The sequence below is a fragment of the Oryctolagus cuniculus genome, chromosome 4 (assembly GCF_051225735.1).
Source record: "Oryctolagus cuniculus isolate XC-2025 breed Fujian yellow rabbit chromosome 4, ASM5122573v1, whole genome shotgun sequence".
In the NCBI taxonomy this organism is placed as follows: domain Eukaryota; kingdom Metazoa; phylum Chordata; class Mammalia; order Lagomorpha; family Leporidae; genus Oryctolagus; species Oryctolagus cuniculus.
This window is the reverse complement of record NC_142870.1, coordinates 31,215,015-31,240,931: the sequence shown is the minus strand read 5'-3', so window position 1 is coordinate 31,240,931 and position 25,917 is coordinate 31,215,015. Positions and strand designations below refer to the sequence as shown.

The 25,917-nt window shown below is 36.0% G+C and overlaps 1 protein-coding gene across 14 annotated transcripts in view; it reads left to right on the top strand.

Moving 5' to 3' along the window:
• USP25 (ubiquitin specific peptidase 25) overlaps positions 1 to 25,917 on the top strand; it is a 160,232-nt gene that overhangs the window by 44,419 nt on the left and 89,896 nt on the right. For 13 of the 14 annotated variants that reach the window (XR_016232343.1, XM_008267137.5, XM_017347192.4 and 10 more), the window contains 3 exons: positions 5,615 to 5,738; positions 16,634 to 16,796; positions 21,441 to 21,527. Coding sequence is in view for 10 of the 14 variants with exons in the window: in XM_008267137.5 (XP_008265359.1) it covers positions 5,615 to 5,738; positions 16,634 to 16,796; positions 21,441 to 21,527 (374 nt within the window). In the remaining 4 variants the exon portion in view is untranslated. Of the gene's footprint in view, positions 1 to 2,219; positions 2,348 to 5,614; positions 5,739 to 16,633; positions 16,797 to 21,440; positions 21,528 to 25,917 lie in introns of all 14 variants that reach the window. The other variant, XM_089330638.1, reaches the window with a different exon arrangement.

Below are 25,917 nucleotides of genomic sequence, written 5' to 3'. Positions count from 1 at the left end.
TTGCCAATTAATTAAAGCTTCCTAGATCTCACTGTAAAAGCAAAGGAAAATAATCCTCAGTTATGATTCATTTTATAAGAAGTTTGTATAAGTATGTGGCATAGTTATTCTTGTACTTTTGATCTCAGGATCCCTTTGCGGTCCTAATAATTGAGGTTACTGAGGACCTCAATGAGTTTTTGTCTTACTATTTAAAAATTTAGTATATTAGGGAGATATTAAAGCTGAGAAAAGCTTAGAATATTAATTCATTTGAAAATATCAATCCATTTAATAGATAAAATATTTTTGTGAAAATATATTTCTGAAACAGTAATTGAGAAAGATGTTATTTTACGTTGTTTTAAATCTCTAATTTCTATCTTAGAAGAGCTAGAGTACCAGATCTGCTTCCGTTTGCTTTCTGTTGCAATATTGTTTGGGTTGAAGTATGTGTAGAAAATGTCTAAATATAGATTTATAAAATGAAAGAGTGATTATAATTACAGTTATTTATTTGAGAGAGCAAGAGAGACAGAGAGAGAGAGAGAATGAACGCCCATCCACTAGTTTACTCTCCACATACCTGACCATAGCTGGCTTGGAGCTGAAGCCCTAGCTGAGCCATTGACTTAATCCAGAGTTTCTATTCCAAAGCCAAGAACCTAATGACTTTAGCTATCACCTTTGACTCCCAAGGGTCTATGTTAGTATGAAGCTGGAATCAGTAGCTACAACCAGGTGTTGGACACACATACTCTGATGTGGGATGCAAGCATCTGAACTGGTGTGTTAGTGCCTAGGCTAAATGCCTGCCCAAGAACGAGTATCCTGACTGACTGGGAAATAATGGATATTCTTTGTAATACTGTGTTAAAATTTGACAGCTGTTAATTTGTTTGAGATTAGTTGCAATGTGAAACTTGAAATCACATCAGTAATTCTTTGGCAATACCAGTGACCTTTTCATACTGTGTTACATTAAAATTCATTGGTCTACCTTAGTATTTGAATAAATTTTTAACCCCACATGGTGTTGTAATACTGTGCATTGATTGGTACTTTGGAGAATATTTTCTTCCAAATGTTGGAAGATTGTCTACTATATTCTAAAAAATCGAATCTTAGTATCAATGCTGCCTTTATTAAACAATCTTCAAGGATTGGAAAACTATCAGTCTTACACTAGCAAAAACAAGTTTTACCAAATTCTAATTTTGTTTGAAAATTCCATATTATTCATAGTCAACAAGAACTGAAGTGTGAATAATCATATTATGTAATTTGTTGCTTGTTTTTCAAGCCAAAGTAGTGTCCCATAGCTGGAAAAATCAGTTCCGATTACAACTCTAACATTGTAATAGTTAGTGTTTTTATTTAGCAATAGCATATATCAGAGATACAGCAGAAGTCCCTTATATATAAAACTTTATATATAAAACTGTCTTTTTCAAAATGGTGTGTGTAATTTCAAATAATACTGTGAATTAATTGTATAATGATGCAGCTGCCTTGATTTGTGTTAAGTTGCAGTGGGTAAAACCACTATTGTTTTGCTGTGTTGGTGCAGATGTGACCAAAATAGAAGGGACAGAAAACACCTTAATATTATATTTTTTTTGCTTAAGGCATCAACTTCCTCAAAAGGCCTTGGGGACCCCAAGCATTCAGTTGATCACACTTAACTGCTAGTGAGGCGGAAAGACCACTGTATTTAAGAGAGATTTTTAATTTGATGTTAGTGTACCATTTTCTATCTCTATCTTACACTACACTTCATTTCTGAGAACCTGTTATCTTTTATGAAATATATTAAAGACCCATCTTGTTTCTTTCTTTTGTATTGTTTGAACTACAATTACTAAATTGTGAAAAACTGTTGTATATAAGTTGTTGGCATTTTTATAAGAATTTTCGCTGTAGCTGATTTGGTTAGTCATAAAACAGAAAACACTCTAGGGATTTTGAAAGAAGCTTAAGAAATCAGCAGAAGGATCAGAGGGTGGGATCTCCAGCTCAGCCTTCAGAAATGACTCTCAGGTCACTGCAGGACTGACTAGCTGGGAGTTACTGCTCCTGCTACCAGCAGTCAGGAAGGCTGCATCTGGAATCCAGAGTTCAAGAACATCCCTCCGTAGCAGCAGCTCAGGGAATAGGAAGCCAAGATTAGGCAACTGCCAGTGAGCTGTGCCTGGGCATTGGAATGCAGAGTCTAGTTGCCACTTCTGCTCTCTCTCTAGAGATCCCTCTAGCTGGAAATTGGATACTGGAATGCTGCTGTGGAACAAGGGACATCTGTTCAGTCATGCTGGAGAAAACGGCCCGAAGCACCAGAATAATCCCTTTGTTTCTGCCTTCCAGATCTCATGTTAGTGCATCCAATTAATGTAACCTCAAGTTTTTTCTGAAGGAACTTTTGTTTTGTTTTTGTTTTGTTTTATGAATCTTTCCAGTGTCTATAGTTGAAGAAGGCACACAGGAGGGTGAGAGAATCGAGAGAGTCAATTAGCTGAGAGGCTTATTTATTGTATCTCTAAACATCTGTATCTCTGACTTTCAAATTATTTCTTCTCTTTTTCCTTATCAGCTTTGCTTATTCAACTTCTGGTCATTTGAATAACCAAAATAGCTCCTACCCTTTTAAAGCTGATAAGTACTCGAATCTAGTACATCTAAATGCTCTAGTACTTGCATCATTTTCGTCTGTTTGAAAAGCTAAACTGGAAAGATACATTCGGTTTATCCCACTCACCTCTGATCTGAGTACACGTGGGTGGTATAGTCAGACTCACAAAAACTTTGGCTTGCTGGCATATGTATGATGTACCATTGTTCCAGTGACTTTCTGTATAACTTGTTCCACATTTTACTTGAATGACTTTTCTTGAACCTTATTACATTTTTAAAAAAAGATTTGTTTATTTATTTGAAAGATTTAGAGAGAGAAGGAGAGGCAGAGAGAAAGAGGTTTACTCCCCAATTGGCTGCAATGGCCGGAGCTGTGCCAATCTGAAGCCAGTGGCTAGGAGCTTCTTCCGGGTCTCCCATGTGGCTGCAGGGGCCCAAGGACTTGGGCCATCCTCCACTGCTTTTCCTGGCCATAGCAGAGAGCTGGATCGGAAGTGGAACAGCTGGGTCTCAAACTGGCCTCATATGGGGTACTGGCACTGCAGGTGGCAACTTTACCTGCTATGCCACAATGCCAGCCCAAATCTTACTATATTGTCATGAGGTTTTATTATAGCAACTTTTGTTAGGCTTTCTATGGTCAACTACTTTTTTTTTTTTTTTTTTTTTTTTTTTAAGATTTATTTGTTTACTTGAAAGTCAGAGTTACACAGAGAGAGAAGGAGAGGCAGTGAGAGTGGGAGGGAGGGAGGGAGAGGGAGCGGGAGGGAGGGGGAGCTCTTCCATCTGCTGGTTCACTCCCCAGATGGCTGCCATGGCTAGAGCTGTGCCAGTCTGAAACCAGAAGCCAGGATCTTCTTCCGGGTCTCCCATGCGGGTACAGGGGCCCAAGGACTTGGGCCATCTTCTACTGCTTTCCCAGGCCATAGCAGAGAGCTGGATCGGAAGTGGAACAGCCGGGACTCAAACCAGCACCCACGTGGGATGCCGGTACTGCAGGCTGCTGCCTAACCCTCTACGCCAGAGCGCTGGCCCCTGTTTTTTTCTGATATTTGAAGTATTCCCATAAGCTACTATGTGGAGAAAGAAGTGTGTATAGAAGTAAAAGCAGACTTGAAACCATCAATAAACTTTTTTTTCTTCTAAACTATGACATATTCTAGTATCTATATAAAACCCTATAGTCAAATGGCAAAATAGAAGCACTTGATCCTCTCATTTTTGTTTATTTTTCTCATGTAATATTGTTTACAAAAATAGTTTTATAACATTTATTTAAAAAATAACATTTAAAAAGTTTTTTATTTAAGTATTTGATTACCATAATACTTACATATTTTTATGGAGTATAGTATTTCCACATATGCATACAGCGTAACCTATTTAAATTAACCAGTTTAGGGGCTGGCGCTGTGGCGCAGCGGGTTAACACCCTGGCCTGAAGCGCTGGCATCCCATGTGGGCGTTGGCATCCCATGTGGGTGTTGGTTCGAGGCCCGGGTGCCCCTGTTCCAGTACATCTCTGCTGTGGCCTGGGAAAGCAGTGGAGGATGGCCCAAGTCCTTGGACCCCTGCACCCTCATGGGAGGCCCGATGGAGGCTTTTGGCTCCTGGCTTTGGATTGGCACAGCTCCAGCCGTTGTAGCCATCTGGGGAGTGAGCCATCGGATGGAAGACCTCCCTCTCTCTGCCTTTCTTCTCTTTGTGTAACTCTGACTTTCAAATAAATAAATAAATTTAAAAAAATTGGCCAATTTATATTGCCATTTTCTTATTTTAAAAATCCTATAGCCATTTAAAAATTATTTGTAGGGAAGAGAACGAGGCGGGGGGGCAGCGAACCAGCAGGTCAATCCAGGCTTCCTGTGTGGGTGGCAGTGACTCCAATCCTTGAGTCCACTGCCTCCCAGGGTGTGCAGTGGCAGTAATCTAGAATCAGGTGTGGAGCTGGGGGATGAACCTAGTCTCTGATATGGGGTGTGGGTGACCCAACTGGTGTCTTAGCTGCTGAGCCAAACAGTCTCCCTTTATCTGTAAGTGGTGGGAAAGAAAAAAATTTAACACGTCTGAAATGCAGATAGCCAAATGAATATAAAACATGTCCAGGCAGCAAAGGGTCCCAAAGAAGTTTATTAACATATTTTTTCTCTTTCTTATCATATGTTTGTAACCTTGTACCCTTCCCCAGCCTAAATAGAATACTATAGTCTCTGTTTTTGTTTAAATTATAGTGGGAATATATCATTAACACCTTTTGGATTATGTAAAATTGGATTACAAAGTGGTTTTACTGAGGGGTGATAGTAGTGTAGCCTTTCTTCGTAGGAAATAGAATATCTATAGAACCAGAACTGCTTTGTTGGAAGAGGAACAGTTTTCTTCATTTTGTGTGTTTCTTTTTGTAAAACGAGAATCTTGTTTTCACTTAAAATAACTGTGTATTAAGTAGTTAAAATGGCATATAGATGGGTTTAAAGTAGGACATGAAAGATCGTTACACATTTTCTTCTCTATTGCATCAGTCTTAACCCCCATTTACTGTTTGGCATAAATTTCCGAGGACTCAGTTGTTAATTATTATAATTTTAAAGATAATGTCTATTTGGTAGGATGGACAGAATGTAATGTGTATATAGTTGTTAGCTTTGCAAAATCTAAATGTAAATGTATTGCTTCTGTTTTTGTTGATAAACCATTCTCAGTCGTTTCCTTATTAGCTTTAACAGCAGACCTCAGTAAATATTGAGATTCTTTTGCAAAGAAAAATATTTCTGTTCTTAATGCTTTAGGTGTATTTTATAGATAAGAGTATTATTTTATTGTCAAATGTAACCAATTAAAGTGTATTTTTTTGTTGTTGTTAAATAGTCTTTTATGGAAGACCTAGAGAAGTACGGTAGTTCTGACTTTGGCTTGAAAGAGTATATTTTGTATAAATCTCCATGATAAAAATTACCTTTCATTCTGTTTGACTTTTAATTTTGAGGAAGATAGTTTTGCTTTTCAGATGTGATTGATCTTACTGGAGATGATAAAGATGATCTTCAGAGAGCAATTGCCTTGAGTTTGGCGGAATCAAACAGGGCATTCAGGGAGACTGGGATAACTGATGAGGAGCAAGCCATTAGCAGGTAACAACGTAATTTGTATAATAGCAAATGTAAATACTATTTATAGCATAATTGACTTTAATTATTTTTAAGGGGCAATGAGATACACTGTTTTTCTAAACAAACTATTAAGATGCTTCTGTATTTACAGTTTGTATATTTATGTAACCAAAGTTTTTATATTTTAGTTGTGATTATAAATGAAGCTTGGATTTTTAAAAATTTGGAATGGCATAATAGAATATTATTTTAAATGTCTTTTAATATTTAACATTTTCCCCTGACTTTCATGGATATATTCTTCTATTTGGAATAATTTGTAGTTGGAATCAGCAGACTTTTACTGTAAACAGCCAGTAATATTTTTGGCTATGTTGGTTGTAGGTTTCCTGCCATAAATAGTTAAAACTGTTCTTGAAGTAAAACCAGCTACAGCTGATACATAATATAATGAGTATGCTATATTCTAATAAATTTTGATTGACAGAAATAGGCTGCCAGCAGGATTTATTTTATTGACTGTAGTTTACATACCACTGATCTATATATGTGTGGTTGTATCTGTATGTATCTGTATGTGTATTTGTGTGTGTGTTATGAAATGTTTGATAGAATTTTTTGATTTAATAAGCAAAATGTTTTAGTGTAACCCACCTAAGGATTAAATAAATTTAGTTTTATCATGAAACAATACTGGTTTAAACCTTGCCCTGGCACATAGCCCTCCCCCACATTTTTTTTTTTTTTTTTTTTTTTTACTGTATAGAGGTGTTTGGCAGCAGTGTGTTACCACCAGCTTTCTCTTTCTCAGATAATTTCTTTTGGCATAATATCAATGATATATGTCTTCTTAAATAATCTGAGATTACTGTGGGGGTAGGAGTTACCTCAAAATGCTATTTAGCAAGCCACAAAATTTTTCTTCTCACTGATGTTTTTTGTAGTCTTTAAATGTTACTTTTGAGGCTACTTTTTAAGATTTTATATTGTGTAAATGCTTAATAAATTTATTATACCTCTCTTAGTTGTGGCAGATGTTTAATGCTAATAATTTAGATGAGAACAAAAAATGAACAGCCTATATTTGGACATTTTAGTTTGGCTTTTTGTCTGAAGGATTTGGGATATGTTTTGTCTGTTTTAAAATATTGATTGGAATGAATAACTTTCTTGAATAATTATAAAACTTGACAATAGTTAAACTTTCTGGGGGAAATAGTGTTAAACATAAAATATACAAGTTGGATTTAATAATTAAGGAACATTGTTATCTATTATGTGAAAAAGAAGTTAGAAAATAGAAGGTATTATACTTGATTTAAGTATTTTTAAAAGTAGATGTATATATGAATTTACATTAAGTTAATGGATATAAGAAAGTCTGGAAGCTTAATACTTCTGAGTATTAGAAGTTTTATATCATGTTTTCTAATGAAAACAACTAATTATACAGTAAAATAAATATAATTTTAAAATTGAAAGATAAGACTTTCTAATCTGCTATTAAGTTCAGTGTAGTATACCAGTATATGTTATATATATTTTATGTATAGTTTTTTCAAATTGGAAAAATATCTTATAATGTTCTTCTTTGTTCTTAGTTCTTTAAATTTAATCTTAAATTAGTAAATATTTAATAAATGTTTTTATTCTAGATAACATTACAGAGATTTAGTATAGTTTGATGTGTCATTAAAATACCTTCCAAAAGTAAAAGAGTTGTATTAATTTGCCATTGCAAAATATATTTTTGTGATTGTGGATTTCATAATTTGCAATTAACAAAATAATGTTGTGTATATTTAGTGAGTACATATGTAAATCTCTTTATAGCAGGAAAAGAGGATGTGAGAATTTTAGCTAAACATTTGGCAGAGATATTTTTTATTCTTATGGTCTTTATTAATCTAGAGATTCTAAATTCAAAAGAGAAATGTGTTTTTAAGGAAGAAATTTATGTTATCATACTAAAATGTAAATTTAACTCTTTTTAGTCAGTTCATATGGCAAAATCTTATGTGAAATCTTGGAATTTTTTGACTATTGTTATATTTTAGTAGACATAATTTAATATGCAGTCACACAGTCACACATTAATAATACAATTTATTACACATAATTTTATCCTTTTACAATCTTAAACTTTATTTAGGCACTTATTTATTTTATGGAAGATTTATCAAGTATACTTTAAAAGTATGCATGTTAAATGTGATCTTTTTCAACAGTCAAATTGGAAGTGTTTGTTACAGTTCTTTCGTGGTTATTGTTGCTAGGCACAGGTGAAGTATGAATAGTTGAAACTTGCTAATAAACTATATTATGACTGGTTTGTGTTTATGGCCTATTTTTCCATGAGAATGGCTTACCTCATAAAATGAATTTAAAGTAGCTTAGTGGAAGGTAAGGCTAAGCTGTAATTAAGATAGTTGTAAAAAGTTCACCTCCATCTGTTTCAAGAAATGGTGATCAGGACTGTTTGCTGGAAACAAGAATGTGATTTTTATTGAATATAAAATATTTTAAAATATTCTTAAAAGTAGAAGCTTGCTAAGATAATCAAAACTGAGATCAAGGACTAAAACCAAAGTGAAAGCAGGAGCTCACTGCAAAGCATTTAAAAGTTGCTTCTTCCCTTGTTAGTATTTGCCTTTGTGTATAAACTTGAACTTCACTTTTGATATACTTGATGAATGGGGCAAAAGAAGTCAGAGACCATTGTCAGTATAAGGTAGGGATAGGAGATCATGCCTCTGTTAATTGATACACAGGAGGATGCCATACAATAAAGGTAAATGGTAAACATTTCTTTCCTTCATAGACTTTGGAGTACCATAGAGATAGTTAGAATAGTCATTTTGATAAAACTGTGGGGACTTGCCCCCTGAGAGCTTATATCATGGTTTTACAGCTGAAATTTATGTTACTTTAGTTGTGCAATAAATCTCAAATTGGGAATTTAGTGTTAAATGGTATTAGAATTTTGTTATCTCTGGGTCCTTGCTGAATCAAAAATAGATTCTTAGGAAGATTTTTTTTTTTTTTTTTTTTGACAGGCAGAGTTAGACAGTGGGAGAGAGGCAGAGAGAAAGGTCTTCCTTTTCTGCTGGTTCACCCCCCAAAATGGCCTCTATGGCCAGCGCTGCGCCTATCCGCGGCAGGAACCAGGTGCTTCCTCCTGGTCTCCCATGCAGGTGCAGGGCCCAAGCACCTGGGCCATCCTCCACTGCCTTCCCTGGGCCACAGCAGAGAGCTGGACTGGAAGAGGAGCAACCCAGACAGAACCGGCGCCCCAACCGGGACTAGAACCTGGGTGCCGGCGCTGCAGGCAGAGGATTAGCCAAGTGAGCCGTGGCACCGGCCAGGAAGTTATTTTTATCTTAGACCTGAATGAATACCCTGAAATAACCCTTGAGGCTCTACTAGCACTGCTAATCAAAATTAGCAAGCATATATGAGGAAAAACTCACCATGAGAATCAGCAGAAATGACAGGCAGGAAAAAAGGCACCTCTGTGTTCAGATATAATGATTTGTGCCAGAATGCCTTCGCTTTTTAAAGGAAGTGAGAAAAACTAACATGTTTAAAAAGTAAATATATTTTGCAAATGAAAATTAGAGCAACAAGTAAGTGAAAACAAAACAAAACAACAGTCAAAATGCAGCCTTAAATAGCAGATTAGAAACAGTTAAAGAAGGCACCATTAGTATGGGAAATGCATCAGAAGAAATTTAACTATCCTGTAACTCACCTGGCTAAAATGGAAAATATGTAGAAAAATTGAAAGAGATGATTAGAGGTAGTCTAGAGCTATGTTAATTGGTATTCCTTCATTAGTTGACAAAGTAGTATTTTTTTTTTTTAATTTTTTTGACAGGCAGAGTGGACAGTGAGAGAGAGACAGAGAGAAAGGTCTTCCTTTTGCCGTTGGTTCACCCTCCAATGGCCGCCGCGGCTGGCGCGCTACGGCCGGCGCACCGCGCTGATCTGATGGCAGGAGCCAGGAGCCAGGTGCTTTTCCTGGTCTCCCATGGGGTGCAGGGTCCAAGCACCTGGGCCATCCTCCACTGCACTCCCTGGCCACAGCAGAGGGCTGGCCTGGAAGAGGGGCAACCTGGACAGAATCCGGCGCCCCGACCGGGACTAGAACCTGGTGTGCCGGCGCCGCTAGGCGGAGGATTAGCCTAGTGAGCCGCGGCGCCGGCCCAGATTACTCATTTCTACAAGTTGGAATCTAGACATGTGAACTGGAATTAAGGTTTTAAGCAGCCCCCCAGAAAGATTTACCAACCAGAACAACAAACAGTTACTAATGAGGGAAAGAAGTAGTATCTTGTCCAGGAATAGTCAGGGCAGAATTTGGAATTTTACAAATAGGTGCGTATAACTCCTTTTCATCTTGACTAATACTCAGGAAGCAGCTCTGAGGGCGAACTGCATTAGGAAGGTATGTGGATTAGAACTGCCTTGTAGTGTGTCTTGAAATCTGGTATTGTGATGCCTCCAGCTTGTTCTTGTTGTATAAGATTAACAATTTGGGGTCTCCTGTGTTTCCATATGATTTTTGGCATCGTTTTCTCTAGATCTGAGAAGAATGTTATTGGTATTTTGATAGGGATCACATTTAATTTGTAAATTGATTTGTGAAATAATGGACATTTTGATGATATTAATTTTTCCTACCCATGAACATGAAAGATTTTTCCCATTTTTTGGTGTCTTATTCTATTTCTTTTTAAAAATATTTTGTAATTTTCATCATAGGGATCTTTTAAGATAGTTAAATTTTTTTTGTAGCTTTTGTCATTGGAGTTATTTTTAGAATTTCTAGCTCAGCAATGGCATTGTCTGTGTATGCAAAGGCTATTAATTTTGTGCGTTAATTTTATATATTTTACCAACCTCTTTTCTGAGTTCCAGTAGTCTCTTAGTGGAGTCTTTTGATTTCCCTATATTTAAAATCATGTCCTCTGCAAATAGGGGTTGTTTGACTTCCTCCTTTCCAGTTTGTATCCCTTTGATTTCTTTTTCTTTTCTAATTTTTGTGGGCTAGGTTGGGCCAAAATTAATATCCCAGGCTCTTGCCTTTTTCCTTTTTTTTTTTAGTATTTATTTTTTCTTTGAAAATCAGAGTTACACAGAGGGAAGAGGAGAGGCAGAGAAAGAGAGAGGTCTTCCTGTCTGGTTCACTCCACAACTGGCTGCAATGGTCTGAGCTGCGCTGATTCAAAGCCAGGAGCCAGGAGCTTCTGTGGGGTCTCCCACGCAGGTGCAGGGGCTCAAGGACTTGGGCCACCTTCCACTGCTTTCCCAGGGCACAGCAGAGAGCTGGATCGTAAGTAGAGCAGCTGGGACTTGAACCAGCGCCCATATGGGATGCTAGCACTGCAGGTGGTGGCATTAACCACTACACCACAGTGCCGGCCCCTCTCTTCTTAGAGAAAATTTCTAAGTACAGGCACAAACACAGCATGCAGCATGGTAAGCTTTATTTAAAATGAGAAGAATACAAAGGCACATGAGGGCTTCATTTAGGGTGAGTGAGCAAGGAAAGGTAAAAGAGGGGATTTCATTCCCTGCTGTGCTTGTCCTGGGTCCACAAAATAGAAAGAGAGCCCCCTTCCCACCTGCCTGATGAGCTTCGAAAAGGGGAGTGGTTATATAGTACTGTCCCCAAGTCCCAGGTAAGGAGAGGTGCATCTTGGGGAGGGGTCATGTGATTGATGATAGGATTACCTGGGGTTGGGGTAGGTATGGCCTCCAGCTCATGAAATTAATTGGGGAGGGGTCATGTGATTGATGATAGGATTACATTGGGCTGGGGTTGGTATTGCCTCCAGCTCATGAGATTAATCTGTCTCCATGACTTTTCCCACATCATAATGGCTCTGGCTAAAACTTCCAAGACTAGATTGAATAGCAGTGTTACTGAGATCTGGAAAAAAATTGAATTGTGATAGTAGGGTGGTAGATTTGAGTTGGGTAGTTGATCCTGGTGGGGGGAACATGAGACCTAGTTTTGCTCAAGCCAATTTTACTCTGAGCCCCACTTAATTATTAGCTAATGTGATTCATGGGTTTTATTCTTTGCAGAAATTAGATATCCTCAAGTTTTCCCTAGTTAATGGATATTAACTTATCATCCATTGATTGCTCATTATGATATATGTGATCTGATCTGTTGGCATTAAGAAGAGTGATTTTTTTTATTAGTATTTTACTGTAGTAGTTAAAATATAATTGAGAGGGCTTCATCTGCAAGGAGATTCAGGATTGAGTATAGTACTATCAGACTGTTGACTACTCTAGAAGTAGGAAGAAAAGAGGGGCCCAAGTCCTCCCTCCCTAAGCTCCATGCAGTGTAGCCTGCAATCTGCTTGTCTCCTGCTTAGAGGGTAGAGAAAGAATTAAAAGCATACTTCAAATACATACAGGACGATGCCCAGCAGGGTAAATACTAGTATGAAACAGGGTCTTAGCCAAGTGATCAAGGGACTGCCTGTTTCACCTCTACCCCAAGTTTGGGCAGATAATGGATAAAACCCTAGATCCTGGAGTTAGGGAAGGAGGAGAGCTCAGGGCTTTGTGTTGGAGCTTGCTGTTGGGTCTGCTAAAGTGAGAAGCTAAAGCCACACAATCTCTATCCCCAATCTAGTCCTCACAGAGTGATGTTTGGATATCAGTTGTAGCATGGAATGGAGTGTCATCTAGTGCTGAAACTGTAGCAACAGATCAAAGGTGGAATTGTGGCAAAGCTCAACTTAGGGTGCCATCTAGTGCTGAAATAGCAGAAATGCCCATAGAATCACAGAAAATAAACTGCCTGGCATTTCTAGGACATGTACATATAAAATCATATTAGGAATACTGGAAAAAATTCTCAGTCTTTCAAAGTACAGGTGCAAACGCATAACATCAAATATCAAGAATTAGTAAACAAAATATGGTGCCAGAAGCTCATTAGATAGCAACTGATACCTGCAAATTCTCAAATTCAGAACTCAAATTAGCCATTTTAAGGAAATTCGGTGAATTTCAAGTTAACATAGGACGATGATCAATATTCTAACAGGTAAACTTAACAGAGAGATGGAAATAGTTTAAAAAATCAAATTCTTGACTTGAAAAGTACATTAAGTGAAATTAAAAATTATAGAAGTCATCAAAAGACCAAACCAGATGGAAGTATTAGTGAGCTTGGAGAAGGCCTGTATGAAAATACACAGAAGAAAAATGAGAAAACATATGAAGAGGAATGAAGTCTTATTGGAACTTTGGAGGAGAAAAGCAAAAAAAAAAAAAAAAAAAAAAAAAAAAGGAGGTGGTAGAATAAAGAAGTCTACGGGAACTTTGAGTCTGCATTATTAAAAGAGCCAATATTCAGTTCACTGAGGGCTCAAGAAAAACTTGAAAATACCATGGGGTAGGAAGGATATTCAGAGACAACAGGGAACTTCCTTAACCTGGAGGAAGATAGAGCTATCTGGATATAGGCATACAGAGGTTACAACCAGATTCGACTCAATTTAAGTCTACCCCAAGACACATCATAATCAAGTTTGCTAAGATGTACAATTAAGAGAGGATTCTCAAAGATGTAAGAGACAAGAAACAGCACGTAACTGTGTTCCAATTTGCTGGACTGCAAACCTTCTTGGCATCATCTTTGTAGACGAGGAGAGAATGGGATGAAATTTACATAATACTAAAGGAGATAAACTGCCAAACAAGAATACCATATCTAGCAAAGCTATATTTTAGATATGGACAAGAGAGATAAAGACATCCTCTGACAGACAAAAGTTCAGAGAATTTATTACCACCATGCCTGTCATACATAAAATAAGTGCTTATGGGAGTTTTTAAACCCAATAAGGCACTAAAAGTAAAAGAAAACATCAGAAGATGGAAGAATTACTGAATAATACCTAAATGTCATCTGGTTTGCAGAGCAGTGATCAGAAAACACATTGGAGAAAGAGTAGTCTTTAATAAATGTTGCTGTGAAAATTGGATATACACATGCAGAAGAATGAAATTAGACTCTTCTCACTGTATTAAAAACAAACTCAAAATGCATTCAATACCTAAATTTAAGACACAGAACTATGAAGTTGGTAGAAGTAAGCAATAAAGAGGACATCAGGGCCTCAGATTAGGCAAGGATTTTACGGCTAAGACTTCAAAAGCTCAGGAAACAAAAACTGGTAGACATATGGGATTACATAAAACCTGAAATTTTAAAAATAGGAAGTGGGGAGTGGAGAGACAGCCTTCGGTTGGGAGAACATATTTTTAAATTATATGTCTGACTAATAACCAGACTATTAAAGGAACTAAACTCAATAGCAAATAATTTAGTTAAAAATGGATGGATGGTAAAAGACATTTTTAAAAGGAATATGGACAAATGGTGAACAGGTACATGAAAAAATGTCCAATTTTACTAATTAACAGGGAAATGGAAATTGAAACCTAAGTAAGGTATCCTCTCAGTCCAATTAGAATGACTACTATAAAAAAGACAGAAGGTAACCAGTGCTGTTGAAGACGTAAGAAGAGGGAAAAATTGCACTCTGTTGTAATATGTTAGTACAGCTATTATGAAAAATATACAGTTTTCTAAAAATGTTGAAAATAGAGCGACCATATGATCTCAGATTTCCCCTGTACGTGAGTATCCAAAGGACATGAGATCAAGTCTATTAAAGAGACATCAGCACTCCGTCCGATGTTTATCGCAACACTATTCACAATACCCAAGAAATTGAGACAGCTAAAGTGTCCATCAGCTGGTGAAAGGATAAAGAAAATGTAGTACATATATGAAATTGAATAACATTCAGACATAAGAAAGATGAAGCCCTGATACTTGTGACAATATGGGTGAAACTGGAGGTTGTATGTTAAGTGAAATAGCTCAGTCCCAGAAGGAGAAGTACCATGTGACATCACTGATGGAATCTTAAAAGTGATCTCATAAAACTTGAGAATAGAATGGTTGTTACCAGAGGCTGGGGTGAGTTGTTGGGGAGGTGGTGATATGAATAAAATTAGTTATTGTTTATGTCTACCAGTATTGATCATTTGCTGGGCACCATTTCTATCTCGTGATAAGTTGTACCACTTGTTCTTTCCTATGTGTTGTGTTGCTTCTACCGTTTCCAGAATTTATTTTGTATTTTGGCTCATTCATCTCTCTTTACTGAAATAAATATAAATTTCATTTTACCTAGACTTCTAAATATACAAATTTGTCCTACTCTTATAGTGAAAAAAGGTTACATTTCATAGGAGAGTTTGTCTTTGAAAAAGAGTATATGTTAGTCTGTTTTGTATTACTATACCAAAATAAGTGAGGCTGAGTGACCTTATAAAGAGTTTTATTCAATTCACAGTTCACGTGGCTTCAAGTGTTGAGGTATAATTCCCACTGTGCAGTATAAAGAGGGTAGAAACTTAGTTCAACTACAGTGAAGGAGGTGGGGCCATTTGGGGCTGTTAGGATTAGGTAAGATTATCAGAATGTTGGCGTTCAGTGAGTACATACTGATGCTGCGTAGGAAGAGAAAGATAAACCAGAGATGTGCATACAGGATCCCTATCTTGTGCTGTGATGGTCTGTGCCATCTCAGGCTGTGCCATCTTCTGTGGCTGGAAGGTCATCACCAGGTGCATCCCTTTGAAGCTCCAGAACTATCTGAAACCATACCATTACCATATCAGACTGCTGTTAATGTTGGGACATTCTTAGAGGCACAGAGATGTTAAAGTTTTAGGTTTTTAAGTGTATGAGTTTACTTTCATTTTTACATTTTAACATTTTTACTCATTTTTATGCAGTGATGTTCGGAATCATATTACATTGTATCTGATGTTATGTTGTAAATACTGCTGATACAAAACAATACTATTTTGACATTAGTCTGATAGGACAGATATTTTACAATAAAGGTGGTGTAACATGAATGAGATGTTCTCAAAAAGCCAGAAAGTTGGGAAAATTATTCTTATCTTACTGAGGTTTTGATATTTAATACACACACAGACAAATTAAGAAATCTGGATATCATTTATCCTTATTTAGAATAGTAAGTAACCAGTTTCTTGAGAAGGCAAAATGCTTGGTTAGTTCATATGTGGAAATTAAGGTTTTCCTGTAATGATTGTAGGTATGTTGTTGCATGTTCATGAGCAATAGAATAGAAGTATCTGTTAAGCAAAGTGGCAGTACTTTTGCCATGTTTCGATATTTAAAATATTAAAAATAGTTGAGTTTATTTGGAACAAGTTTATTGCTCTGACATGTATTCATTAGAATTTTTCCTAGGCAAGATTTTGGGTTAAGAAGTGAACATATAATTACTATTTTTCTTTATTTAGCTGTCAAAGTCATGGGACTGAAAGGAACCCTAGAATTTACCTCATTTAATTTTTTCTTATAGAGGGGGGAATTAAGGGTCAGAGATGTAACAGTATAATTTGTTCAGTTTTTAATTTTTATGATTTGAAGTAATTGTTAAAAAAGTAGTCATTATGTTATATTTTTAAAATGTACTGCAATATAGTAACTACTCAGAAAATTTATGTAGGTGCTATATTCTTGGTACTAAACTTCTATTTGTTGAAATATAATTTGACATGTTTTTTTAATATGTATATAACTTTTTGTGTTTGATATTTTCTTTTTCATAGGAAAAGATACCACACTTGCCTTGATCTGTTGGTATTTCCACTTTATTCTTGTTAAGAAAAATAATCTCTATTTGAGTAAATTTAGTGTTAAATATTATTTTCCCGAGTACATTAGTCAGAACTTATATAGTCAAAATACTTAGAATTTACATATGCTGTGGTGTAGAGCACAACATTATATAATAAGTTTTTTTTTCTATCATTTTCTTCCATTTCTGAAGAGTTCTTGAAGCCAGTATAGCAGAAAACAAAGCATGTTTGAAGAGGACACCTACTGAAGTTTGGAGAGATTCTCGAAACCCTTATGATAGAAAAAGGCAAGACAAAGCTCCCGTTGGATTAAAGAATGTTGGCAATACTTGTTGGTTTAGTGCAGTTATTCAGGTAAGCATCTTCATGCAGCTTTCATTTGGTGGATATTAGAGCAATGGCATTCGGTTTGGGTTGTGTTTTTTCAGGCTGGGTAGTTTAGCTGGCTTTTTATAATATGGTGTCTAATAAACTAGTAAGATATATGCTGCCTAATAAACTAGTGAGATTGCAGAATCCCTTAACCCAGCTTTGGTCATCATCCTAGATTGGAATTTCAGCAATAGATGTCCATGCTTTTCACTTGCTTGGAGTTAGTATGTCCATTCTCCTTGCCATTAGGAGTTGCTGTTGAGTTGGAAAGAAATTTTTTTTATATATTTCCTGTAAATTTAGGGAAGCATTGTAACCCAAATGTGAAACCAGAACTGTCTTTTTGTGGTCATAATCAGATTTCTTTGTATAATAAAAAAATTATAGTCATAAATAATATTTTAATATGAAGTAGGTATTTGTTATATAATTACAAATATTCATATTGAATATGTGAGAATGATCTAAAGAATAAATATTGATAAAGAATATCATATTTTCTTAACTATGAAGCCCCTCATGAAATGTTTCTAATGCATCTAAAATAACAGATATTTGCATATATAGTTTATATAATTTATATTGTTTATATATTATATAGTTTAAATTATTTGGAATATGCATTGAATATATTGATCATAATTTTTGTTTAGAAATTTTTTGATAGTGGCAGTTGTCAGTTCTTTATTACTTTTAGTTGACATTGATAATCAGAATATAAAACTTTAAGTAAAACCATTTATGAGTAGTAATATGCCCTTAATTTTTATTACTGTTAAGAAAAATCAGTTATTGCTCATATTTTTGTGTTTATTTTTGTAATGTACTGAATTGTAGTTTATTATTTTGTTTTCCAGATGAGTGGTTTTTAAGTCGTTGGTGATCTATTTCTTTTTATATGCAAACTATCTTTTCATTTTGTCACTTTCTTAGCCTAATGAATGATATTTTCATATGATATTAAACAGCTACTTGGTTATTCAGTTTATTTTCTACAAGCTTCATTGTTTCCCTATGAAAGTAATTTATAATTTTAATTTTCTGCTTTAGTATTAACAGTTGAGCCCCCCCACCCCGTTTTTGCATTTAGCAAAAATAATTTATGATTAGATTCATTTTGGATTTTGGGATTTATTCCTCACTTTTTAAAAAAGATTTATGTATTCATTTATTTGAAAGTCATATATGTGTGTGTGTGTGTGTGTATATATATATATATATAATAGAGAGAGAGAGAGAGAGAAAGAAAAAGAGTGTTCATTCCCCAAATGGCTGCAAAGGCCAGGGCTAGGCCTGGCCGAAGCCAGGAGCTTTCTTCAGGTCTCTCATGTTGGTGGAGGGGCCCAATCCCCTGGGCCATCCTCCACTGCCTTCCCGGGCACATCAGCAGGGAGCTGGATCAGAAGTGGAACAACTGGACTTGAACAGGCACCCAGTTGGGATATATGTGCTGCAGACCACAGCTTAACCCTCTGTGCCACAACACTGGCCCTATTCTTCACTCTTTAATATGTTATAGTACATACTGATAAAGTAACATGTTATTTGTTTTTTCAAGATATTAATATGTTAAAGAGTACCTGGATTAACACATCTGTAGAAGTACTTTTGCTACCGGCCTTGATTATGTGTTATTAATTCACATTTAGGACATAAAAATACCTAAGGGTTTTTTTTGATATCTTAAAATCTCTTAGATCTTCTTAATAGATTATCTCGCTTTAATTACAATATTTGAGGTTTTTATTTCATAATTTAGACATTTCAAAATATGAAGTACAGTTTTTTTTTTTTTTTTTTTTTTTTTTTTTTTTTTTTTTTTTAGATTTTAGTTATTTAAGAGGCAGAGTTAGAGAAAGGGAAAGGTCTTCCATCTGCTGGTTCACTACCCAAGTGGCCACAATGGCTGGAGCTGGCCTAATCCAAAGCCAGGGGCCAGGAGTTTCTTTTGGTTCTTCCACGTAGGATGCAGGGGTCCAAGCACTTGTGTTATCTTCCACCTCTTTCCCAGGCCATAAGCAGAGAGCTTCACCAGAAGAGGAACAGCTGGGACAGGAATTGGTGCTTATGTGGGATGCTAGCGCCACAGTGGAGGCTTATGGGCCCTTTGAAGTACAGCTTTAAGTCTGTGATCCGAGTGTCCTTGCATAGGTTTGCTGCCTATCTGTGCATGACTAGGAGCTATCTCAAAGCCACTGTGGCCAGTTAATGAGGCTCATCGAGTGAAAGTTTCTCTTTGAAAAGTATAAAAAGAATGCACTTGCGAATAATTAATATTTGCTAGTTTGAATACATGCTCTTTGTTTTCCATACCATGTGTATAAGAAAAGCCTGCTTGAAGTGATAACTAAATTGTTATTAGTAGTTATAGGGCTCACCACGTTTTGTTTTAATAGAATGAAGTTTTTCCCATAATTCAGTTCAAACAATACAGTTGTTCATCTATTTCTATCTATATTCTGTTTGCTATCCTTTTGCTTTCTGTTTCAAATTTTGGCATTTTTGTTGGAGAGGAAATAGACTATTAAAATTGCTTGTCTCCTTCAAAATTTCTTGTTTGTTAAAAACAGCTAATTTTTCTAGTTTTATGTTTGTGACTAGATTAGTATATTTTACATTGAATTTGAGAGCATACATACATAAAAAAGGGTATAATTCTAGAAGACTCATGAGGAAGTGCTACTTTTTCATATTTTTAATTTTTATATAACATTTTTAATTTATTATGGTCATAGGCTTAATATTCCACTAAATTGTTTAATTTAAAGTAAGTTTAAAATAAGTTTAAGTTTAAAATAGTTTAATATGTAATTTTACTACTTTTACAATTTTAAGTTAAATAGATATTTAAATCATTTCATTGGCAAGTACATGGTATTAGAAGTTATTATTATTGTTTTGAGAAATCTAAATGCCTAGGAGAAGTAACCTCTAACCTTAAAATTTGAGATTATAATGGCCTAATAAGAAACTATCTTTTGGGGAGGTGGAAAACGTAAGCTTCAGATTTTGGGAAGTTGTAGGCTGGCAGAAAAATCTGCTTATAGATCACTTGCAGTTTTGTTATGTTGTAATTTTAAAGGCTATTAGACTCTATTAAGTAGCTTTTTGTTTTTATTAGTAATTAGAATATTTTTTCCTTTCATTTTCTTTCTCTATTGCTAATTCTGACATATAAACTAAGGTACAGCAGCTTATATGATAAATGGAACTTTTCACTATGAAAGAAAATTGGGCAAAATCCCTGCATTAGTACTGGGGTTTTTAATTGCTTTCCAAAGTGATTTGAAACTCGTTCCAACTATGACATAAATGTACTATAATGTTTAAATTGTAAAATTTTCTCACAGATGGAATTAACTTAGTTGGCTAGACTTATAGGAAATCCTTGGGAATTTATTGCTTATGAGTACATTAAAAATTATAGAAGTTTATTGGGAATGTAAACCTCTGACTTTAGGCTGGTAGCTAGGGAAGACTACAAAAGGTGTAACCTTCCATATATGGTCTTTTAGGTACTGAGACTAATATTTTGGGAGAAAAGGGGACCGGAATATCAGAAAGGGACCATAAGCACAAAAAGAAGATTATACAGAGAATAACTTAAATAATCTTTGGACACTAGTAATATTAGCTTTGGGCTAGACATCAACCTCTTATCTAGTGAGCATTATTTTTATTCTTTTTAGTTGGGACTTTTGTGTAGAAAGTACTGATTGTGGGGCTGATGTCATGGTGTAATGGATAGAGTCACCACCTGCAATGCTGGCATCCCATATAGGCACCAGTTTGTGTCCCGGATGCTTCACTTCTGATCCAGCTCCCTAATAATGGCCTGGGAAAAGCATGGAAGATGCCTCAAATGCTTGGAACCCTGTCACCCATATGGGAGACCTGGATAAAGCTCTTGGCTTTATGTGGCTCAGCCCTGGCCATTGAACCCATCTGGGGAATGAACCTGCAGGTGGAAGATTCTCTGTCTCTCCCTCTGTTTCTTTCAACTCTATGTTTCAAGTAAATAAATAAATCCTTTTCTTTTAAATTTGTTAAGTACTGATTTTCTGCTACTGCTTTCTCCAGTAGAGTGTTAGTGAATGAAGTAGTTATTTAGAGGTACATATGTGTTCATTATAATTTGGTGTGACCAATTTTACTGTATCTGGTATCATTTTTTTATAAATATATATATTTATATTTATCACCTTTCTAGATTGTATATTTTTGTGAGCATAGAGGTACTATTTATTTTATCTCTAGCATCTGGTGAATAAATTTATTTGTATTTTTTAGATAATTCATGGTAGAGTTAATATGTCTAAAAAGTTTGATTTTGCATTGAGTACTTTTATTTGAGGAGATTGCTTGTTAAGCCATAGTAATATTAAGAAAGAACTTTTAATAATTCAATACATGGTGATTTTTGTGTATATATTTTGTTTCAGTAGAATTAATATTGTTAATTAAAAAGAATAGTATTATACAATATAAGAAATGTGGTTTTTTAATCTCTGGGAGAAAAGTGCTTTTCTAAATTTCAACAGTTCTGTGTATAAGTGGTTTAGTTGTCAAAAGTAATTCTCTCATTTTATTCATAGAATAGTCCCTTAAATTGTTGTTCTTTTTCAGTCATTATTCAATCTTTTGGAATTTAGAAGATTAGTTCTGAATTACAAGCCTCCATCAAATGCCCAAGATTTACCCCGCAACCAAAAGGTAAAATTATAACAGCTGTATGAACAGAATATACATGTTCTTTATATTTGCTTTGCTCTCTTTGATTTGGAAGCATTGATTTGTATTATTAAATCTGAAACTTTCAATTTTAATCTCAAATCACTAATCTCAATTATTACAGTAGCTTCTTGTCTTTAATATGTTGTAAATAGCAGTTTTTCTTCACCTGAGTATCACAATGATGTTTCAGGTTTTCATGTCAATTCAGTAATTTTTTCCTCTACTTTTGGACCATAGAATTTTAGTAAATGTCACAGGTTGTAATTTACAGCCTAAGATCTGTCCTCAGTTGTCCCCTGAAAAATGTGTGGAAATCAAATTTCCTTTCAATTGATTGTTCAGAATAGCCCTTTAAAAATTTAGTTTAGTATTCTTTGGCATGTAAATCTAGATATACCTTCTAGTTAGGAATAGACAATATAAACTAACAGACAATACAGATGCTAGAATTGGATTGCTTGAGTTGTAGATGTGGGCCTAAAGCAACTCATTCAGTCTCTCGATTTTCAGTTTCCTTATGGGTCTGATGTAAGTAATGGCAGCAATTACTTCACAGATTTCCCATGGGGTTTAAATGAGGTAAAACGTCATGTGGCTGTTTTGCTCCGTGTTTAAGATACCATTTAGGGCATCCACATCCCATATTGTAGTGCCTGAATTTGACATCCAAATCCGTCTTCTGACTCCTTCCTGCTAATGCATGTCCTAGGAGGCAGAGGCAGTGGTGATTGCTCAAGTAGTTGGGTTCCTTCCACCCAAGTAAGAGCAGTGGATTGACTTCTTAGCTCCTGGCTTTGGCTCTGGCTCAGATGGGGGCTGATGCTGGTATTAGGGAAGTAAATCACCAAGTAGGGGCCTACTCTCTCTCTGTCTCTATTTCTCTTGCTCTGTATTTCTCTCTGTCTCTGTCTTTCTGCCGGTCAGATAAATAAATAAATACGAATTTTTTTTAAAATGAGGTAAAAAACACGTTAAAGGGATTAAAAGTCCCTGACACATAGATGTCAGATATTGTTAATGAATTCCTGATTACTTTGTTAAAGGTAGCACATTTGAAAATTGTAAGACTTACCTGTGCATAAACTTATACTTAATGGAGAAAAATTTATTATGGAGCTGATTTCCTTAGTTGCAAGGTATTAATGATCTTGTCCAAAAGAATCCCTGTGGCCCTAAAGTTGACTGGTTGCAAAGACAGAGTTCAAGTTTTTTAAGATTTATTTGTTCATTTGAAAGAGTTACACACACACACACACACACAGAGAGAGAGAGAGAGAGAGAGAGAGAGAGAGAGAGAGAGAGAAGGGTCTTCTGCCTGCTGGTTTACTCCCCAATTGGCTGCAATGGCTGGAGCTGCATTGATCTGAAGCCAGGAGCCAGGAGCTTCTTCCTGGTCTTCCATGTGTGTGCAGGGGCACAAGGACTTGGGCCATCCTCTGCTGCTTTCCCAGGCCATAGCAGAGAGCTGGATCGGAAGTGGAGCATCTGGGTCTCGAACTGGCGCCCATATGCAATGCCCGTGCTTTAGGCCAGGGTGTTGACCCACTATGCCACAGCACTGGCCCCTAAACAACTCTTTTTCAAAAGGGAGCCAGGCTACTAGAGAACTCCTGATTGTCCCAGAGAAAGTCATTACAGTTTTTACATAGAACTTTTTGGATTATTGCCTCTCTCTATCACAGTACTTGGCTAATATCAACAACTCTTCTGTCATCTCATTTCAGTTGAAGTATTTGCATAGCACTTCTAATTATTATTTCCAATTATGTAATTATGTTATCTTGACCTTTCACATTCCTGAACAGAATTTTAATTTGTTTTTATAGGGTTTAATAAGATCAAGTCAGTTTTGTAATCTTACTTTAAAATGTTATGTATCCATGCTAATATACCAGTGCTAGTTGAGGTTGTGAGAATGTTTGCTGAATACTAGGGAAATTCTTTTTTTGTTTGTTTTGAAATATTTCATTTATTTGAGAGATAGAGTTATAGACAGAGAGATGGAGAAAGAGAGAGAAAGGTCTTCCATCTGCTGGTTCACTCCCCAGTTGGCTGCAAAGGCTGGAGTGGAGCTGATCTGAAGCCAGGAGCTTCTTGTGGGTCTCCCATACTGGTGCAGGGGCCAATCACTTGGGCCATCTTCTACTGCCTTCCCAGGTCATAAGCAGAGAGTTGGATTGGAAGAGGAGAAGCCAGAACACAAACCGGTGCCCATGTGCAATGCCAGTGCTGCAGGTGGAGGCTTAGCCTACTGTGCCAGAACTCTGGCCCTGAGGGAGATTATTAATTCTCACCAACAGCACCTTTCTGGAAAATCTTATTTCTTGTAATGGAAGGATTATATTTCCAGTATGAGTTTTGTCACTTATTTATACTTAATTTATGTCTGACTCATGAAATATGTACTGCATCTTTGAGTTTGAAAGCTAATGTGTTAAGATTCAGAATAGACTTGGGATCATTTTAGTCAAGTCACAGTGATGTCATTTGCATGCTCACCCAAGCAGAATAGTTTTTGTTAGCAGTTAAAGCTTGCCACATAGACTGATTACTACTTTAGAAATTGAAACTATCTGTTGGGTGTTTGTTCTAATGGTTAAGATAGTAATTAGAGTTCCCGTGTCTCCTATTGGAGTAATGGACTTGATACTTGGCTCTGGCTCCCAGTTCCAGCCCCCTAGTAATGCAGACCCAAAATTGCAGTGGTGATAGCACAAGTGATTGAGTTCCTGCCTGCAATGTGGGAGACCTGTGTTGAGTTCCCAGCTTAGTGGTTCAGCGCCTTGTCTGACTTATGTAAGTTGTAGGCCTTTGTGGAAGAAACTATCAGGTGGGAGAACTCTCACTTTCTGTCTCACTGCCTCTCAAATTAAAAAAGTGGAGCAGCTTTTTAAAGCCCTGGCCTGAAGCACCGGCATCCCATATGGGTGCTGGTTTGAGTCCCAGCTGCTCCTCTTCTGACCCATCTCTCTTCTGTGGCCTGGGAAAGCAGTGGAGGATGGCCCAAGTCCATGTGGGAGACCAGGAAGAAGCTCCTGGCTTTGGATCGATGCAGCTCCAGCTGTTGTGGCCACCTGGGGAGTGAACCTGCAGATGGAAGACCTCTCTCTCTGTCTCTACCTCTCTCTGTAATTCTGTCTTTCAAATAAATAAAATGAATCTTAAAAAAGAAAGTTAAAAAAATTGAAACTACTTTTATACACATTTATTTGAACTGCTTATAAACTTAAATGTCTAGGAGTCGTGATATTACTGGAAAATATTGTTAACTTTTTAATATTAATCATTCCTCCTATATGACAGATACCCTTTTGGCTTAAATTTAATAAACTGTTAGTAAAATATATTAAATTTGAGGGGAAAAAGATGATGCATAAAATTATATTTAGTGGAACTCTTAGAAATTAGCTAAAGCCTGATTAATTTGTAAGGTTGTATTAGTTAACCTTGATTTAGGATAAATATTTCAAATTAAATGTTATTTTTTCCACTTGCCACTGCTTAGAAGTGAGAATCATATAGAAAGGAATGTGCTTAGTTGAGTATAATACTGTAATCCTGGAACAATTTTGAATTTTATATAAGAGACATTCTGGAGTTTCTGTCTTTAGCTGTAATAAAGGTATAATGACTGGATTTAATACTCTCAATTCATTTTAAGGGATTCAAAATATATAAAATATATTGACTACAGTGGAATTAGGTAGAAATCAACAGCAGAATTATATCTAGAAAATTTCTAGACAGTGTGAAACTAAACTAAATGATATACCCCACAAAACTAAAGGGACAAAGAATAAATAAAAATAATATTTTAGAATGTTTTGAACTGAATGGCAATTATAACATGAAATATCAAAATTAGAGGGATGCAGCTAAGACAAATGACTCATGGAATATATATGAAACAAGTTCCTTCTTGGAAAAGAAAAATAATTTCAAAATAATGACAGCAGCTTACACATCAGGGAATTTGAAAAAAAAGAAAAGGCACAATGATTGCAAAGAAAGGGAATTAATATAGGTAAAAGTATAAATTAATGAATGAGATATCAGAAAAACAATAGAGAAAACTAATGGAACCTAAAGTTGTTTTTTTTTTTTTTTTTTTTTTTTTAATTTTATTTATTTGAAAGGCAGAGTTACAGAGAAAAAGAAACACACAGAAATTGGAGGTCTTCTATCTGCTGGTTCACTCCCCAAATGGCCACATCAGACCTGGCGGGGCCATGCCAAAGCCTGGAGCCTGGAACTCCATCTGTGTTTTCCTCTTAAATGCCAGGTGCCCAGGTACTAGGGCCATCTTCCACTGCTTACCCAGGCACATTAGCAGGGAGCTGGATCAGAAGTAGAGCAGCTGGAACTTGAA